The sequence below is a fragment of the Ranitomeya variabilis genome, chromosome 2 (genome assembly GCF_051348905.1).
Source record: "Ranitomeya variabilis isolate aRanVar5 chromosome 2, aRanVar5.hap1, whole genome shotgun sequence".
NCBI lineage: Eukaryota > Metazoa > Chordata > Amphibia > Anura > Dendrobatidae > Ranitomeya > Ranitomeya variabilis.
The window spans coordinates 129313892-129330328 of NC_135233.1; the positions used below are offsets into that span (position 1 = coordinate 129313892).

At 42.7% G+C, this 16437-nt stretch overlaps 2 protein-coding genes across 2 annotated transcripts in view; both read right to left on the reverse strand.

Annotated features, from left to right (window-relative positions):
• The window catches only part of CRIM1 (cysteine rich transmembrane BMP regulator 1), a 957989-nt gene that overhangs the window by 732889 nt on the left and 208663 nt on the right, over positions 1–16437 (reverse strand). The window lies entirely within an intron of this gene.
• LOC143804672 (uncharacterized) lies at positions 7563–8733 on the reverse strand. Its single transcript, XM_077283002.1, has 2 exons — positions 8606–8733; positions 7563–8525 (listed from the first exon to the last, which is right to left on the reverse strand). The coding sequence occupies exon 2, from the start codon at positions 8510–8512 to the stop codon at positions 7862–7864; it is 651 nt and encodes a 216-aa protein (XP_077139117.1). The 5' UTR covers positions 8513–8525; positions 8606–8733; the 3' UTR covers positions 7563–7861.

Below are 16437 nucleotides of genomic sequence, written 5' to 3' on the forward strand. Positions count from 1 at the left end.
AACTACAGTCTGTTTTCGAATATTTGCCTAGGACAGACCTTGCTGATGCAGTGTAACTACCTTGTGTCTTGTTGCTGTGCTCAGTCTCGCCAAGGTGTATAACCTGTGACATGAAATTATCTTCCACAACCTCATCTTCGGAGCAGAGTTTGGCTGCTGCTCACCCAGTTTTAAACCTCCTGCACAGCAGTTTCTGTTTTAGTTAAAGGGAACCGGTCACCTGAATTTGGCGGGTCCAGTTTTGGGTCATATGGGTGGGGTTTTCGGGTGTTTGATTCTCCCTTTCCTTACATTCTCTCCTTTTCCTGCATGCTGGCTGCAATATTGGATTGAAGTTCATTCTCTGTCCTCCAGAGTACCTGTCCTCCTTGCGCAGGCGTGTACTCGAGGACAGAGAATGAACTTCAATCAAATATTGCAGCCAGCATGCAGCCAGCGGGTAAGGAAAGGGTGAATCAAACACCCGAAAACCCCGCCCATATGACCCAAAACTGGTCCCGCTAAATTCAGGTGACAGGTTCCCTTTAATGATTATGTTTCAACCTACAGTACATATGGAAATGATGATCATTATTAGTGATGAGCGAACATACTCGTTACTCGAGATTTCTCGAGCATGCTCGGGGGTCCTCCGAGTATTTTTTAGTGCTCGGAGTTTTACTTTTTCTTGCCGCAGCTGAATGATTTACATCTGTTAGCCAGCATAAGTACATGTGGGGGTTGCCTGGTTGCTAGGGAATCCCCACATGTAATCAAGCTGGCTAGTAGATGCAAATCATTCAGCTGCGGCAAGAAAAACTAAATCTCCGAGCACTAAAAAATACTTGGAGGACCCCCGAGCGTGCTCGAGAAATCTTGAGTAACGAGTATATTCGCTCATCACGAAATTCATTATCACTTGTTTGGTATAACTGGTTACTCATACACCTGACGATAACACTATTAAATCCCTGACTTTATGTAAGCTAGATCTAGAAGAACCGAGGCTGCTTTGAAAAGACAAGGCTGTTACACCAAATACAGTATTGGCATCATTCAGAGTTCTCTTATTTTTTTTATTCACTGTCAATTTGTTAATTGCTAAAAAGAAACTATTAATGCCTCTGTTTTTTAAAGCATTCTAACTCTGCAGCAATTCTTTAAACTCCAGCCTATCTATGTATATACATATGAAGTAGGTTTGGTTCTGATTACTTGAGAATACTGCAACATCAATGTTTTACAGAGGCAGAATGAGTTAGGGGGCTGAATTCTCCGCTGCAGACACATTTCTAAGAAGTAAACCTTAGTGTCACTTAGTAGACTTGCTGGGTTTACATCATTGGCAATCCTCATATGATACTGTAATAATGAGTACAGTCTCTTTATAAAAATAACAACCATTTTAGGGCATCTTTGATATCTGTGTATATGAATGTGCTTGATCGCATTAAATCTGCCCACTGAGCGAGACTCCTCTACAAGTACTAACCAGACAACACCACAGGAGTCATAACAAAGTGTGGGCGCTAAATTCTTGTAAAGATGTGACAAAGAACATTACTATTCATTGTGATCCGTAGCCAAGAAATCATGTTTTGGTGTCTGTGGAAATGGAAATAAAGTTGAGCCTACACGCCGTGACTTACGCTGAAGACTCCGTCTGTGACATGAGCTTCTGTCACTGACCACTGCTCCAGTCTGCAGCTTCATCGCTAGGAAAACGATTCATTGAGATCTGGAACAAATTATATCAAGCGTTCTGGTTATAGTCTCACTAAAGGATTAATTTGGGTATTTTGCCTTCAAGTCTCAAAGGAATTAAGTTACAGCCGAAATCCTTGAGTTAACCCCTTACAGTCCAACTGAACAGGGGTTTACAATATTATGTTTATATGTTTTATATCTAACTGTACTTAGTATTAACGTAAGACAACTTTTGTGACCAGAATGTTGATTTTGCCTTTTTAACCAGAAATCATTATACAATGATATCATGTATTTTGTTGCCATATGTAAAGGTGACTTTACAATCACTTTAACTGAATACTAAATATCCATATGAAAAAGAAAAAGCAAACACCCTCATCTTTCCTGACTATGTAACACAATGAATTCTTGTATATCTAATAATAAAGTGTTTAAAACAATAGGATACAATAAAAACACAAAATATGAATGAATATAAATTAAATACCAAGCATACCTCCAGTGATCTACTCAATGGAGTTGGCCAGAATATGGCCACTCTATGTGGCTGCAGACTTGTGAATCCTCACATTGTACACGATGTGACCGCAAGTATGCAATATGCATACTCCTGGCCACATCCCGACTAGACAGGCACAGCCCCCTCATTGCAAGTGGATCAAGAGAGGCCAGAAAAAGTCTAGTCGGAATGTGGCCAGGAGTATGCATATCACATACTTGGGGTGACATGACTGCCTGCTCCAGGCACCAGCTCCAGAGAATCCTCACTGCGTGCGTAGTACATAGAGTGACTGCAGACTTGTATCTTTAGACAACCCATTTAAATCCTAAAAACATATGAACATAAGAGCTCATTCAGCCATAAGTGTAGCACAGTCTGAGTACAGTCTGCGATGCATGAACCGGCCGCAGGTTTGCTCAGCCATCCTTCACAACCTGATGAGGCTGTTAAGTTTGCGTCAGGAGACTTGTGGCTAGTCAGTGCATTGTGGACTATACTCGGACCGTGACACACGAACGTATGAATTCAAAGTTTAAATCTAGACCTACATTTTTAATGCTTTAGAGACTGTAGAGATAGGGAGAGGCAGAGGGCAGACACAGCTAAGGTAACTTGCTGACAGAACTTCCTAACTATTCAAGTCTTGTGATCACAGCAGCATTGGCACTAATTCAACAGGTATTATAACAAAACTGAAAAAAAGTCGTATGGTTAAAGGGTATACAGATATCGATGACCTATTTTTAGGGATTCAGTGGGGGTCCGACACCCGACTCATCCATATATGTATGGCGCATGTCGGAAGCGAGTGTATGGAGCAGCGAGCCCACCCCATACTCGGAGGGTGATGTCTGTGTATTACAGCCAGGACCTGCCCCTAACAATTACAGGTTAACAATTGCTAACTTGTACTTGTCATTACACATCTCCTTTGAAACCCTCCTTGTGGCCGGGATTCAAAGGAGACTTTGATTTCAGCACAAGTGATTGGATGATTGCTTCTCCAAGCCCCCTAAGGAGCAAACAAAAACAGAAAAAGGGAAAAAAAGTTTTAACAAACATGAAAAAAATAAAAAACTCTAAAAGTTCATATCACTTTTTCTCCCATTGAGAATAAACATATTAAATAAAAAATTTTTTTTAAAGTACCGGTATGTGGTATCGCGGGTTCAGAAATGTCCAAGCTATCTATAAAAACAATTAACCCAATCAGTAAATACCGTAAAAGGAAAAAATTCAAAAACACCAAAATTACGTTTTTTGGCCCCCACAATTCCACAAAAAATACTGTAACAAGCGATCAAAAAGTCACATTTATCCGAAAATGGTACTAATAAAAACATTGTCTCACACTGCAAAAAATTAGCCATCACCCAGCTCCATCAGCCGAAAAAGAAAAATGGTACATGTCTCAGAAAATAGCAACACATCTCCCACAATTGTTTTTTGTTTTTTTTTGCAATCTTATGATTTTTTTCACCACTAAATTAATAAAATAAACTGGAAATTTTTATCACAAAATGTATGACATGAAAACAGTTCCTAAAAAACAATGTCAGATTTTTTTTTTTCTCCCACAATTTCACAACACTTGGAACTTTGCTCCCGTTTTCGAGTACACTGTGTGGTAAAATGAATGGTGTCAATCAAAAGGTACAACTCGTCCCACAAAAAAATGAGCCCCTCATATATCTTATGTGGACAGAAAAATAAAAGTGTTATGGCTCTGGGAAGAAGGGGAGGAAAGAACGGAAAAGCAAAAATTTAAATTGACTGCGGCATGAAGGGGTTAAAAAAGTGATTGCAGTATATATAGCAAAAAAAAAAAAAACACAAAAGTTTGCCATATTTTAATTTTTTTAGGCCTTAAATGCCAGTATTACCTGCAGAAAAAATGTATTACATGAATTAAAACTGTATTCTCTGGCTATTCCTCCTCCTAAACAACCATGAAACTCTGCTTCCCGTCTGAGATGTAGATGGAGGAAAACACCAATCAATTTAATTGTCCCTGCACTTGAGATTTTGGAACATCATAGCCCTGAGGCTTACTGTTTCTCAAGAAAAGATGCATATTTTATGTATTTCCATTAAGTTCTTATCCATAGAATGGTGGCAAGTTTCTACCAAACTTCCTGTTTGTAGACAAGTCATATACGAAAGTCTGTAACGCCTGAAGCACAACTTACAGTAAATTCCAACCTCTTATTGGAAATGATGAGTTTAAGATTTTAAAAGCAGTAAACTCTAAGCAGCTTCCCTTCCGTCTTTCCATCAAATCTTAAAAATTGGGGCTCTACATAAAGTTATCAAGCAAAATGAACTTATCTTGTAGGCTTATGATGATGATGGCGTTCTCACTGATATTACAGCCTCTCCGATACTGATGCTCCGACATTATTACCTTATTAGCATTTACAGGCTCAGGGTTGCCAACTGAGATGTAGACTGGAGATATCCATAGAAACAAGATCTGGCCAGCTTCTATCAAGAGCACAGTAATCTTCACATACAGTAAGGCTGTGTTCACACGTTCAGGATTTCCATCCTTTTTTTTTCCTGACTGAACTGCAGGTCTCTGCAGAAAACGCAGGTGCGTTTTTTGGTGCGTTTTTGGTGCGTTTTTGGTGCGTTTTTTGGTGCGTTTTTTAGTGCGTTTTTTAGTGCGTTTTTTGATGCAGTTTTGTCTGCAGATTGTCTGTGTTTGACAGAAATAAAGTTTACTGCAGTGGGGAGGGAAAAAAAAAAAAAATGATGTCATTTCCTTGTCCAACCCTTTTCTTCTTCCATCCTCCATTTTGGAACTTAACACACCAAAATGAGTGGACGTGTTTGTAATGACAGCGCTCTGCAGAGTGCTGAGAGTAGGCCAGATGACAGCCCGCGGATCCAGCTCCGCACACCACACCGGATTGCGATCCTGGGGTTGATTCTTCTAATCTTGAATCGTCATAAACGTCAGGTAAGCAGATGTCTGTTTGTTTTATATATTGGGTTATGGGTACATGGCCACGTTCTGGAAACGCTGTGTGTTTGGCGCTGCGTGGGGCCGCAGCGCCAAACATGCAGCGTCCACATGTAACAGCATAGTGGAGGGGATTTCATGAAATCACGTGTCCACTGTGTGTCATGCGTCAGCCCTGCGACTCTGGACATGCTGCGCGTCTTTTATGATCACAGCATGTCCGTGTTCCTTGCTGAGAAGCTGCGGCTCCGCAAGGAATAAAACAGGGCCCTATGCGTGGGGTGCGATGATGCCGGATTTGTACAATGAACACATCTGGCATCATTGCGTCCCAGAAGGGGGTGGGCCTTCCTGAATGTGGACATGTACCCTTACATAATCCACATTGTTTTCCAGGCATGTTGGATATATTTTTCATTGTTGTGTTTACAAAATATATATATTTTTTTTTATTTTAGAGGCTGCGGCAGAGAAGACGTGCGCAGAAAAGGATGTGGGTGCACCCGCTTGTAGCAGACCGAACGGAGAAGGGGCACTTTTATGTGCTGTACAATGATTTGAGGAGGTAAGTAGAAATATATTGAATGACTAATTTACATTTTTTTGCTAGCAATACTTGTGAAGTAACCCTTTTTTGTGTTTCTTTTTAATTTTTCAGATATCCGGAAAAATTTATCTCTTTTTGTCGGCTACCAATTACGGCCTTCGACAGACTGCTTACCATCCTGGCACCCCATTTAAAACGGCAAGACACGGTGATGAGGAAGTCCATCTCTGCTGAGGAAAGGCTGCTCATCACCTTGCGGTAAGTAACAATTTTTCAGGGGGGAATGTAGTTAGGTCTCTATTCTACACGTCTCTGTGTCCAGTATGTGTGATTAAACCCACCCAGTCCTCCTGTTGGACAGGGTGCACACATACACACACACACGTGAGATACGGCCGAGTGTTGCATGGTAATCCCCGGCCCTGCCGCCTGCACTCTGGAGCGGAGTGTGCACCCACATACCAATACATGGAGCCGCACGCTCCACAACGGAGTGCATGCAGCAGGTCCGGGGATTACCATGCAACACTCGGTCATATCTCGCATGCGTGTGTGCACAAGTCCCATCAGGCTTTCTATTTAAATTTTTTACACCCTTTGTGTTGTGCTGGGTGTTAATGCCATCATTATTGAATGGTGCTGGACGCATATTATAGCGGCTTTACTTGTGACATGTTGTAATTACCTTTTTGTGTGACATTTCTAATTTTCTTTTTTGTTTCTTTGCAGATTTTTGGCCACAGGAGAGAGCTATACATCACTGCACCTCCAATTTAGAGTTGGTAAATCTACCATCTCTAACATTGTGAGGTGTACATGTACCGTCATCTGGCAGAAGTTGCAACCTATAGTGATGCCTTCCCCAACCGAGGAGACTTGGCTGCAGGTTGCAGCAGGCTTTCAGTCTGTGGCCAATTTCCCAAGCTGCATAGGTGCAGTCGATGGTAAACATGTTCGGGTTCAGCAGCCACCACGATCAGGATCACGCTTCTTTAATTATAAGAAGTATTTTTCAGTGGTCCTGATGGCGGTGGCTGATGCCCATTACAAATTTGTTGCCATTGATGTTGGTGCCTATGGTAGTACTGGGGATTCTCGGGTGTTGCGAACGTCACAGATTGGGATGCAAATTCTTCGAGATGGCGGCACGCTCCCAGCCCCAAGACCTTTGCCGGGTTCCACACATCCAGTGCCCTTTGTGATGGTATCGGATGAGGCGTTTCCCTTAACGACAACCCTGCTGCGCCCATACCCACGAAGGGGACTGGATGCCCGACGGAGGATTTTTAATTATCGGCTGAGTCGTGCACGCAGATATGTGGAATGCACCTTTGGGATCATGACTAGTCAGTGGAGGATCTTTCACACTGCCATTCAGTTGGACACAGACACCGTTGATGCTGTGATAAAGGCTTGCTGTGTACTCCACAACTATGCTCGTGAGTACAACACTGACGTAGATGTGGAGTACCAGCAGGCAGTATTTAATCCAGTGGTCAACGGGGGTCTGGGCAGGCCGTCCAACTCGGGTGTGCGTGTGAGAGAATCCTTCACTGACTACTTCATGAGTCCAGAAGGTGCCGTGCACTGGCAATACTCCTGTGCTGGTGTTGAGCAGCCTGACCAGCAGAGAAGGATGCATCTACACTGACCCCCCCAGAAATGTTGCCGACATCGCTGATAACAGTTTTGCCAACATCCCGAAGAATGAGAAACGCCAGCAACCAACACAAAAGTTTGAAAAAAATTTTTTTTGTTTCATGTTACCAAAAAAAGTTTTAAATAATTGGTTGTAATATCAATAAAAAATCTATTTGGGTGTAATTTGTTTTTTTTTTTTTTTTTTGGCTACAAAAATTTTGGTGTTTTATGAAAATAATAGCAGTATGACGTATACAATTGTTAACACATCAACACATAAACCACTAATTGATAGCCCATAAACCCAGGATAGCGGCCTTGACCGCATTGTAATAAAGACGAGAATATTATGTGTGAAATATAATATATTTAAAAGAACACAAATTCTTTGCAATATTTACAAAAGATTTTTCAATTAGAAAAAAACAAAAAAAAGCCCCTTTCAAAGGCAACCGGCAACTGGAGCTAAAAAACAAACAAAAAAAAACTCGGTGCCACTGAAAACTTTTGCCCACGTTCAATTCAGAAAAGTATATTCTGGAGAATAGAGGAAATTTGATCCCTCTGATTGATATGGTGCTCCCCCCATATGCTGCGAACTTCCTCTATCTCCAGAAGTAACTTGGCTGTGGGCCAAATACTGGGGTCTGGAAGCTGGTGTTTCCGGTGTTCGGTGTCGGGGCCTGAAAAGTCCCAACACCCCCATCAGAACTTCATTGTATGGAGATATCGGAGCAGGGTCCTCCAGAGCAGTGAGGGACATCTGGACCATGGACATGAAAAGAGATTGTCTATCCGGTGGCAGGGAGCGTGTTTTTCTTGCCACAGTTATTGCGAAGGAGTCGCAGTGGTCATCAGAACTTGATTTTTTTAATAGATCTAACGTGTCGCAAGCTATTTGGACAGTTTGGTCATCTTGGTTTTTCTTTGTTTTTTTTTTTTTTTTCTCTGCTGCCACCGGATAGACAGCTCTCTTCTCCACTCTCACAGCTTCTGCGGAATCAGATGCTTCAGCAGCTGCTGAACTAGATGTTGATGCAGCAGCTGCTGAAGTGGATGCTGATTCAGCAGAAGCTGTGGGAGTGGAGGTAGAGATGGTCCCTCCCACTCCAGAGGAACTGCCTGCTCCATCCTCTTTGTCGCTGTCCTCCAAATCACCCACCGACATGTTTCCTTCCGTCCTGTTGGAGAAAAAAAAAACATCAATTTTTCGCACAACATATTATATTTAAATAATCATGTGGAGTGGATTTTAACTTACTTTCTCAATGTCCTACTGGACACAAGAAACTGCAGCTCTTCGCTAAAGGGAAATTTACTTTTGCTTGGCGAAGAGCCACTCTTAGAACATTCGTTCAGGAACTTCGTGAAACGGTCTCTGATTGAGCGCCAACGTTTTCTCACATCGTTATCTACCAAAAAAAGGTTACAAAATACAACAACATTTTTTGTGAGATCTAAACAAATTATATTTTTAATATACTCAAGGTTTACTAAATAAATTTAAATAAAATTACCAATTTGCTGCTGTGTACTCCCTGGATACTTGTCCCAATCTGGGATAAGGTCTCGTACTATTTTAGTCCAGGCTAGTTCCCGGAAATATTTATCCTTGTAGGATTCATCAGCTGGGTCCCACAAGGCCGGATAATCCCGAACCTACAATAAATACAATAGTGTCATCTCATAATCTATAGCGCGACCAAGTAATGTTAAACAATTGCTGGAATTGTTTGTGTTTGGTGTGAACTTTAGTATTGTGCTAAGTCGCCGGACACAGGGACAACTCTCCCATCCTAAATACCGCATGGGAGTTGTAGTCCGATACGGCGACTTAGCACAATAGAGGCATATCGTCGCATGGGGACGGACACACGTATTTAAGTATTTAAGTGCCACGTATAAGTGCCACGTGCCACGTATTTAAGTGCCACGTGCCACGTATTTAAGTGCCACGTATAAGTGCCACGTGCCACGTATTTAAGTGCCACGTGCCACGTATTTAAGTGCCATGTGCCACGTATTTAAGTGCCACGTGCCACGTATTTAAGTGCCACGTATTTAAGTACCACGTATTTAAGTGCCACGTGCCACGTATTTAAGTGCCACGTATTTAAGTGCCACGTATAAGTGCCATGTATCACGTATAAGTGACACGTATCACGTATAAGTGACACGTATCACGTATTTAAGTGCCACGTATCACGTACAAGTGCCACGTGCCACGTATTTAAGTGCCACGTATCCCGTATTTAAGTGCCACGTCTTTCATTTGCACGTATTTTTCCTATTGTAAGGTGGCATTAATCCCGGTTAATAATGGAGAGGCGTTAATAAGACGCCTATCCATTATTAATCCTATTAAAGGGTTAAATGGCGGAAAAAATTGGCGTGGGCTCCCGCGCAATTTTCTCCGCCAGAATGGTAAAGCCAGTGACTGAGGGCAGATATTAATAGCCAGAAGAGGGTCCATGGTTATTGGCCCCCCCTGGCTACAAACATCTGCCCCCAGCCACCCCAGAAAAGGCACATCTGGAAGATGCGCCTATTCTGGCACTTGGCCACTCTCTTCCCACTCCCGTGTAGCGGTGGGATATGGGGTAATGAGGGGTTAATGCCACCTTGCTATTGTAAGGTGGCATTAAGCCCGGTTAATAATGGAGAGGCGTCAATAAGACGCCTATCCATTATTAATCCAATGAAAGGGTTAAAAAAAAAAACACAAACACTAGAAAAAAAATATTTTAATGAAATAAAGACACACACTTTTTGACCATATTTTATTGTACGCTCAATCCGTCCTGAAGACCCTCGACCTGAAAAAGACGCAAAATAAAAAAACAAATTCATACTCCCTGGCCCTGTCCGCAGAAATCCATCGAGGGTCCAACGAAGATCTTCCATGGAGAACAGACACATCCAGAGATATGTCTGCTCTCCACGGCTGCAGCAACACACTGACAGGAGCCATAGTTCCTGTCGGTGTGTCACTGCGCATGCGCGAGCGAGTTAACCGGCGGTCATTGACCCCGGCTCTCTCGCTTAACGGCAGTGCTGCGTGGGAAAGTTCAACGCAGCTGTACTGCCGTTAACCGAGACGCCGGCGCCATTGAGCTCAGGGACAGTACGCGATACACTGCTAGGAGCTTCGCTCCTGGCAGTGTATCGCCGGAGAGCAGCCGATCGTCGTGGGACACTCGGTTATGGATTCTGCGGACAGGGAGTATGGATTTGCTTTATTATTTTGGGATTTTTTCATTGAGGATCGAGGGCTTCGCCTACAAGTGTGCTGTTGGTGAGTATATACTCTGTGTTATGTGTTGTATGTAGTGTACTGTGTGTCATGTTTGTGTATTGTGTGTTTGTGTTTGGTGTGAACTTTAGTATTGTGCTAAGTCGCCGGACACAGGGACAACTCTCCCATCCTAATACCGGATGGGAGTAGTAGTCCGATACGGCGACTTAGCACAATAGAGGCATATCGTCGCATGGGGACGGACACACAGACTTACCAAATCAATCAGACGCCCGACATCGATCCCCATGCGACGGTATAACTCCATGATGACAGTCTCTTCGTGACACAGTCGGGACCACACACGCCGCCCACGGACTTCCGCCCACGCACTTCCGCCCGCTTCCCCGCACTTCCTGCAGCAGCGGTTCTGCACATCAAACCGCAGTAAAACACGCAGATATATTTTTGATCTGCGTGTTTTACTGCGATTTTGACCTCACAATGGAGGTCTATGGGTGCAGAACCGCTGCGTTTCAGGAAGAAGAATTGACATGCTCCTTCTTTTTTCCGGGAGCTATTCAGCACGGCTTTTTTTTAAAATTTCCGGACCATGTGCACAGTGTGTCCTGTTTTCCATAGGGTACAGTGTACTGTACCCTGCATGGAAAACAGCTGCGGAACCGCAGCGGCAAAACCGCCGCGGTTCCGCGGTAAAAAACGCACTGTGTGAACATGGCCTAAGAGTGGTGCTGGGAAGACGGCTTATTTTTAATCCCTTCACCCCACAAGCATGTTTTCACCTTCGTGACCAGGCCAAATGTTACAATTCTGACCAGTGTCACTTTATGTGGTGAAAACTCTGGAACACTTCAATGGATCCCACTGATTCTGAGAATGATAATTCTTACATTTATTTTATTCTTTTCATTTTTATGCCCTTAAACCAGAGTTATGCCACACAAAATAGTTAATAAATAACATTTCCCACATATCTACTTTACATTTGCTTCATTTAAAAAAAAAAAAAAAATTCTCTTAGTAAGTTAGAAGGGTTAAAAGATGATCAGCAATTTCTCACCCTGGTGTCAGCGCTCACCGCAGAGCGGAAGATAAATGTGCGCCGAGCCTTACTGCGATATTTCGGAGGCAGAATGAACAAATCAAGAGCAAGTGAAGAACTGGTTTTATTTATTTTTACACTATTTTTCATGCAGTATAAGTGATTAGATGACTTTATTCTTTGTGTCAGAGCAATTAGAGGTCCTGAGGACCTCTGGTCACCATGGCAACAATTGGGCCCATGTGATGACGCTACAGAGGCACCAACCGGAAATGAGAGGGAGCCCCCTCCATCTTCCAGCCTCCTAAATGTGGCTATCGATATTGATGGCAGCATTTAGGGGGTTAAACTGCCAGGAACAGTGTGGGCACTGCACCTGGCAGTGAGAGCAGGGTATCAGCTATGATGTGAGGACAAACATCCTCCATAATCTGAAACTTACAATCCTGTCTCTAGGACATCTCTCATGCTGCGCCAGTTTTCTGGATGGCACTACCCTGGACAATCCGGGTAATTCCCAATATGGACAGTTTTAAATTTGCTGTAAAAACACAATTCTTTAGCTTGGCCTATCACCATACCTAACTAACTATTCCCTGTGCTCTCTTCCTAAATTTGCCCCATAATCTGGCCCACAGGCAACATACTGTTTTCACAACCTACATGCATTTAATAGCACTTCAAATCTGAACTTTTACAGATACTGGCTGGTGACTTGTTCATGCAAGGTTATTTGAATACCCCTATTGATTATATTTATGGCTGGACCATACATGACCAGCACTTCTTTATATTTTGTGCCCCCCTGCCTATCACCTTATAGATTGTAAGCTTGAGTGCAGAGCCCTCACTCCTCTTGTTTGAGTTATAGAATAATGTACTGCTGCGTAATGTTTTACATAGTTAGTACATGTCCCCACTGCAGGAAATGCTGACGTTATAATACTAAAATTATTATATGCATACAAGAACAAGCAGGACAGACACATGTATTATGTAGTGATATACACTCACCGGCCACTTTATTAGGTACACCATGCTAGTAACGGGTTGGACCCCCTTTTGCCTTCAGAACTGCCTCAATTCTTCGTGGCATAGATTCAACAAGGTGCTGGAAGCATTCCTCAGAGATTTTGGTCCATATTGACATGATGGCATCACACAGTTGCCGCAGATTTGTCGGCTGCACATCCCAAAGATGCTCCATACAAGGCAGGATGGATCCATGCTTTCATGTTGTTTACGCCAAATTCTGACCCTACCATCCGAATGTCGCAGCAGAAATCGAGACTCATCAGACCAAGCAACGTTTTTCCAATCTTCTACTGTCCAATTTCGATGAGCTTGTGCAAATTGTAGCCTCAGTTTCCTGTTCTTAGCTGAAAGGAGTGGTACCCGGTGTGGTATTCTGCTGCTGTAGCCCATCTGCCTCAAAGTTCGACGCACTGTGCGTTCAGAGATGCTCTTAGGCCTACCTTGGTTGTAACGGGTGGCGATTTGAGTCACTGTTGCCTTTCTATCAGCTCGAACCAGTCTGCCCATTCTCCTCTGACCTCTGACATCAACAAGGCATTTCCGCCCACAGAACTGCCGCTCACTGGATTTTTTTTCTTTTTTGGGCCATTCTCTGTAAACCCTAGAGATGGTTGTGCGTGAAAATCCCAGTAGATCAGCAGTTTCTGAAATACTCAGACCAGCCCTTCTGGCACCAACAACCATGCCACGTTCAAAGGCACTCAAATCACCTTTCTTCCCCATACTGATGCTCGGTTTGAACTGCAGGAGATTGTCTTGACCATGTCTACATGCCTAAATGCACTGAGTTGCCGCCATGTGATTGGCTGATTAGAAATTAAGTGTTAACAAGAAGTTGGACAGGTGTACCTAATAAAGTGGCCAGTGAGTGTATTTAAACTAAGGATTTTATTCAGTTATGTTACTTATCTTACTAAAATATTCTAAAAAAATCTTAATACCTACATAAAGCACTACAAGATCTTAGCTAAACATATTTGTATAGATCTATTGCTAATGAAAGACCAGTAAGACAGCTGACAATTTCCTAAAACTTTCTGTTAAGTGAAACAGCGTGAACGAGTTACATATTTACCTATCCTATCCTTTTTACAGATCCAGAAAACCACCCATGAGGAGCTTGGTTGTAATTTATCACCATCCACAAAAATGCTCCGACTTATGACTAATGCCAGTTTAATTCACCAAGCCAAAATAATGGGCTAAGCTTTGTATACAAAGTGCAATCTAATGTCTTAGCGGCAGAACGGTCTTCCACCCCCAGTTACAATCAGAAATGGATAAGATAATTGAAACAGGCTTATTAAGCAAGCATTGCGTCCCAGTGGCTACAGATTTCAATCTGGTCACAGTGCTGCAGGAATAGTGGCACTATATAAGCAATATAAAAGACATAAATGTGCACTAGAGCTGAGTAAAAAGTATCACTGGATCCTGGTCCAATGGGCACATTGGTAGTCCGTGGCCACCAGACCAAAGCACTTCGAACCTCCTACTCCCTATGGCATCCTTGTTGCCTCTTCTGATTAGTAGGCCTCCACCACATCATATATGTGTCGCATCATAATATAATTACATATTGAAGCCTATTATTCAGAACAAGTGCTGGGGGATAACACAGGTAATAGCAGGTTTGCAGTACTTTGGTCTGGAAGTCATGGACTACCGAAAAGCCAGTTGGAAAAGGGTCCTGAAAATCTTTTTACTCAACTCTAATGTTCACAATTTCTCACAATAATCCTACGAGTGGATAGTAAATTATGTAAATGGCATCCATGGTCTGATACATGAGGCACCATAACCGTGCAGAAACGGACTCATTTTAATGCTTCCTAATTATGATATTAGTTTAAAAATTACCAATAATTAATCTAAAACCAAGCATCTAGATTATCTATTAATAATTTTGCTTAGTTGCTAGTACCTGCCAAAAAATTAAATGTTCTCTACCAAGTCAAATCGGCAATCATTTACTGGCCGGTTTACACGCACCAACAAGAATCGATTTAGACAGAAAGATGATTGCTACGATCATCATCATGTTTTCAGCAGCACATTTTCCCTGTTAATATGGGACGAAGCTCTGTTGATATTGATTTTGTTTTGCCGCAAAATACAACCGATCACCACATTAACAAGTGTTTAAATTGTTCTTTGGGTGATTGCTGGCTTGTTTATGCAGGACAATATTTGGCAGAGAGAGGACGATTCTTTACCAAATCTCTGCCCGTCTAAATGCACATTAAGAGTTATAGGGGAACATCAAGCATTTATCCAGCATTACGCTTGTGACTACTATATACTTAAGGCTCATTTATAGAAGCCTATGACGGGAACGAGCCCACGTTAGAACGCTCGTTCCTGATTGTCGGCTTGTGTAAGCATGCCTGCAATTACCTAATGACTGAGAATAACGCTTGTGCGTTGGATGATTGGATCACTTGTGCCTTAAAGAGTACATATCATCTTTTATTTAGACAATAATGGTGATTTTTCTAAATATAAATAGTTGACAACAGTGAGCAGAAACCTATTGCCCCCGAAAGGGGACTAAACTCCCAGGTTGCGGGATCCCGGGATGTAGACCCACCAGGGCCTCTCTTGCAGACAAAGTGCGAGTTCTAGTGTGTTACAGTGAGATGTCACTCTTCGCACTGACCCAATGCTGCCGCATCCTTTACTGTTCAGTAACGGCTTAGCGATTCAGTAACGGCTTAGCGATGGATGTGTCAGTGCTCAGTTAGTGCAAAAAAGCAAGATCTTGCAAAAACATACAAAATCTCTTGCATTGACTACAAGACCAGTGGGGGGGGGGGGGGGGGTTTGGGATATTTCATTTTGCATGCTGGGTTCCGACAACCCGGAGGTTTGGACCAGACTTTTGCTACCCTTCCTTGTTGGTACCCTTCTGCACACTTTTGCCAATAACTTATGTTTAGAAATGTCACCAGTGCAGGGTTACCCACTCTTATTAAAGCACCACCCCAGGTGTTTTTTTTCAGTGCTGGAGTGGTGCTACTAATCTAAGGTCCTTTCTCATAGTCTTATACCTACCAATTGCTGTCTTCACCTTAAATCGGCACCGTTCCGGTCATGTGGAGCCATCTTGTGACCGCAACTTCTGACTACACGGGGGAGCCAAAAAGAGGCTTTCAGACTTACATTGGAAAGTGACCGCCGGCTCGCTCCAGCAAACACTGGAGCAGCCGTCAGGTCACAACCTGAAGATCGATTGGAGCGGCACTAATAGAAGCTGAAGGCAGTGGTAAGTATCAGTGAAAGGACCTTACATTAGAAGCATTCCTCCAGTGCTGCAATAAAAAGAAGAGCTGTTTTGAATAAAAATGGTAGCCCCAGACTGGTAATAGGAACTCTTTACTCTATTCTTATTAACAATAATAATAATAATAACTTTATTTATATAGCGCCAACACATTCAGCAGCGCTTTACAAATTATAGAGGGGATTTGTACAGACAATAGACATTACAGCATAACAAAAATCACAGTTCAAAATAGATACCAAGAGGAATGAGGGCCCTGTGTTATGACCCCAATGGCAGAGGGTCTCAGAAATAATTACTAAGTCTGCAAACACAAAAAACCAGCTCATAGGGCAGTGGTAACTGAGCTGACCATATATCTAATCCTAGCACCACAAATAGCAGCAGCCGGGGAACGTGCCTACGTTGGTTCTAGACGTCTCACGCCAGCCGGAGAACTAACTAACCCTAGAAGGGGAAAGAAAGACCTTTCTTGCC